Source organism: Arachis ipaensis, chromosome B09, assembly GCF_000816755.2.
Source record: "Arachis ipaensis cultivar K30076 chromosome B09, Araip1.1, whole genome shotgun sequence".
Lineage (NCBI taxonomy): Eukaryota > Viridiplantae > Streptophyta > Magnoliopsida > Fabales > Fabaceae > Arachis > Arachis ipaensis.
In genome coordinates this window covers 1342820-1345780 of record NC_029793.2, presented here as the reverse complement: position 1 = coordinate 1345780, position 2961 = coordinate 1342820, and the positions used below count along the sequence as shown (strand labels likewise).

Genomic DNA, 2961 nt, shown 5'->3' with positions numbered 1-2961 from the left:
TTCTCTTGAAAATATTTTAGAAAAATTTTAATTATTAAATTCTTATTTCATAAACTAAAATTACTAATTTAATGAGGCAAATGTCTTAGGAAGAAAATTTTGGTGGGTCATTTTTATGCTTTTACCTGCTCTCTTTTTTTTTTTCTTTTTCTTTTGTGTGGAGAAAAACTTTGACTTATGAGCATGTATAAAATTAGATGTGAGATACTATGTGTCTACTGTTATCTCATTTTTATATTATTATACTTAACTTTAACTTTATTTCTGATTTAATAATAATATAAGAAATTTGAGTCGATACTACCTCTTGAATTCGAAATTACTATTTCTTTTTCTACTAAGAAAATTGATGGGACTGTCATTTGTTAGATAGTTTTCTTTAATCACTATCCAACAATTAATGGGATCACTACTAATGAGTGTGCTAAAAGAAGTGTTTGTTTTTTTCTTTTAAAAAAACGTATCAAATGTTGTGTTGAAATGTTGAACGATTCATTTATTTTTATATATTATTATTATTATTAGGTTTAATTATTCTATAACTTTTTACAATTTTATCGAATTTTCAATTAAGTCTTTATATTTTTTTTAATTAGTTCTCTATATCATATCAATTTTTGTAGTTAAATTTTTACCGTCATAAAAATATTAAAATTAATAGAATATTTCGTTAAACAAAATGAATATGCCTCATACTTAACTCCCAGCCATGTCCACCTGTTAACCAACCTGGCTAGTTTAGCATGCATGCACACACACCTACACATGCATTTTGTGTATATAATATTAGAACACCTCTTGCCCAAACATGATGAGTGTCACTAGTGCTTTTAAAATATTACTATACTTAATTAATAAGTTTTATTAAATTAAAATAAAATCAAAAGTCACATACTTTTGTCAATCATATGAAAGGCAGAGTTGTCCTTGAACATTATTATTAGTGTTAATTTTATCAAAATCAAATCAAATCAAATATAATCAATATGCAAGCGTCACCCAACCCCATATAAAAAGATATGTACTTTGTCTCTTCTTGTATTATTAAATATATAACTCCTACTAAAGTTGTAATTAATTAAGTAATTCAAACCTAACCCCTCCATAACAAAATACTTTGCATACACAATCATTGTATTATTATTATACTTAAAATGATGGTTTGGTTGACACTAATTTTGTTGCTATTTTTAATTATAAATTTTAAAAGTACTATTTAATTAAAGTCTATATTAGTACACTTTTATAATTAGTAGATTCAGATTTTCTCTGAGTCCCATATGACTTTTTAATGCGCCACTAAAAGAGGACGTGGAACTTTTGGAATTAGCAAGCAGTTGAAAAGGAAGATAGCTAGGGACCCAATGTATGCATTATTATTATATGGAGATAATATTGTTTTTTAATTTGGTTGATAAATTAAATAATTCCACTAGTTGTGTTATGAGCTCATTACTACTACTTCATTATGTATATTATGAATAATTGAATATTATATTATTCTATTTAACAATTAAAAGGTAATAAGTCAATTCAATAATTAAAAAAAAATAAAACTCACCTGCAGTAGTAGTTATCTTCGTATGAAATTGATAGTCGAAAATACTATAGGAAAAGAGAGCTATTTTAACATAATTTTTTTTAACAGTCATAGTTAAGTATAAAAATTAATATATATTTTTGACAAATATCAAATTCTCTATGTTTTTTTGATGAATAATTTGATTGTAGAAAATTATTCCTCAATTTTGACACTCATTTGTTTTTAACTTACTCTATTATTCCTTTTTTTCGTTGAGTTCCGTTAATTTTGGCATCACAGGATCACACTGCTCTGAGTTTAGGATCATACTACTCATTCTTCATCTTCAAAATCTTAGTTTATTCTTCAGTTTTAAGATCTCATCTCATTCTTTGTTAAAAAATTTTATTGAGAATTTTTTATGGTCAACAAGTGTCAAAATAAATAATATTTTTGATGGTTAAATAAGTATCAGAAAAAATATATTCTCAAATTTTTTTAATAAATTATTTTTGACGGCCAATATTTATCAAAATAAGATTTAAATTTTTTTTACAATTACTTATATGTTCAAAATACTATTTTTGACAAAATTTTTATTAACATATTTTCATAGTTAAAATAGTGTCAAAATTTGTTTTTTTGACGAATTTTAATTTTTTTTGACACATAATAATCCTAAAAAATAGTCTATATTATTATAGTGCAAGGACCATTATCAAGGAAAACCAAAAAAATCAAGATATCCTAAGGAAGGCTTAATTTAATAAATTTGACTAAATTATTATTTAATAATTATTAAATATCAATTTCATATGAAGACAAGTGTACGTGAGTTTTTACGATTATGATATTTAATTAATTAATTAATTTGAATTTTTTGGTGATGAAATTGTGATGTGTAGACAGACAAGGCATCAATACTTAGAGCAGCCATAGATTATGTGAAGCAACTTCAAGAGCGGGTGCAAGAATTAGAAAAGCAAAACAAGAAGAGGAGCAGAGAGTCAGTGATATTGGTGAAAAAATCGAAGAACATTAATAATGAAAAAATATTATTAGAAGAAAGTACAATAATATCAACAAGTGAAACAAGAAGAAGTGAAGATGGTGGAACAGGCCTCCCTGATATTGAAGCAAGATTTATGGGGAAAGATGTTCTGATTGAGATTCATTGTGAGAAGGAAAATGGCATTGAGATGAAAATACTTAATCAGCTTGAAAATCTTCATCTTTTTGTCACTGGAAGTAGTGTTCTTCCTTTTGGCAATTCTGCTCTTGGGATCACTATTATTGCTAAGGTATGCATACATGCATAAATTACGGTGAAAACTTAAGTTCAATCAATTTTACGTAAAGTTAATAATTTTATTTAATTTTATTAATTTTATTAATTTAAAAATTTGTAAATGAATTTTTAAAATAGATAAATTTTCACA

General features: G+C 25.0%; 1 protein-coding gene across 1 annotated transcript in view; it reads left to right on the top strand.

Annotated features, from left to right (window-relative positions):
- The window catches only part of LOC107619728 (transcription factor bHLH18), a 3978-nt gene that overhangs the window by 430 nt on the left and 587 nt on the right, over positions 1 to 2961 (top strand). Inside the window, exon 2 of the mRNA XM_016322023.2 lies at positions 2428 to 2823. Coding sequence (XP_016177509.2) covers positions 2428 to 2823 — 396 coding nt within the window. The remainder of the gene's footprint in view (positions 1 to 2427; positions 2824 to 2961) is intronic.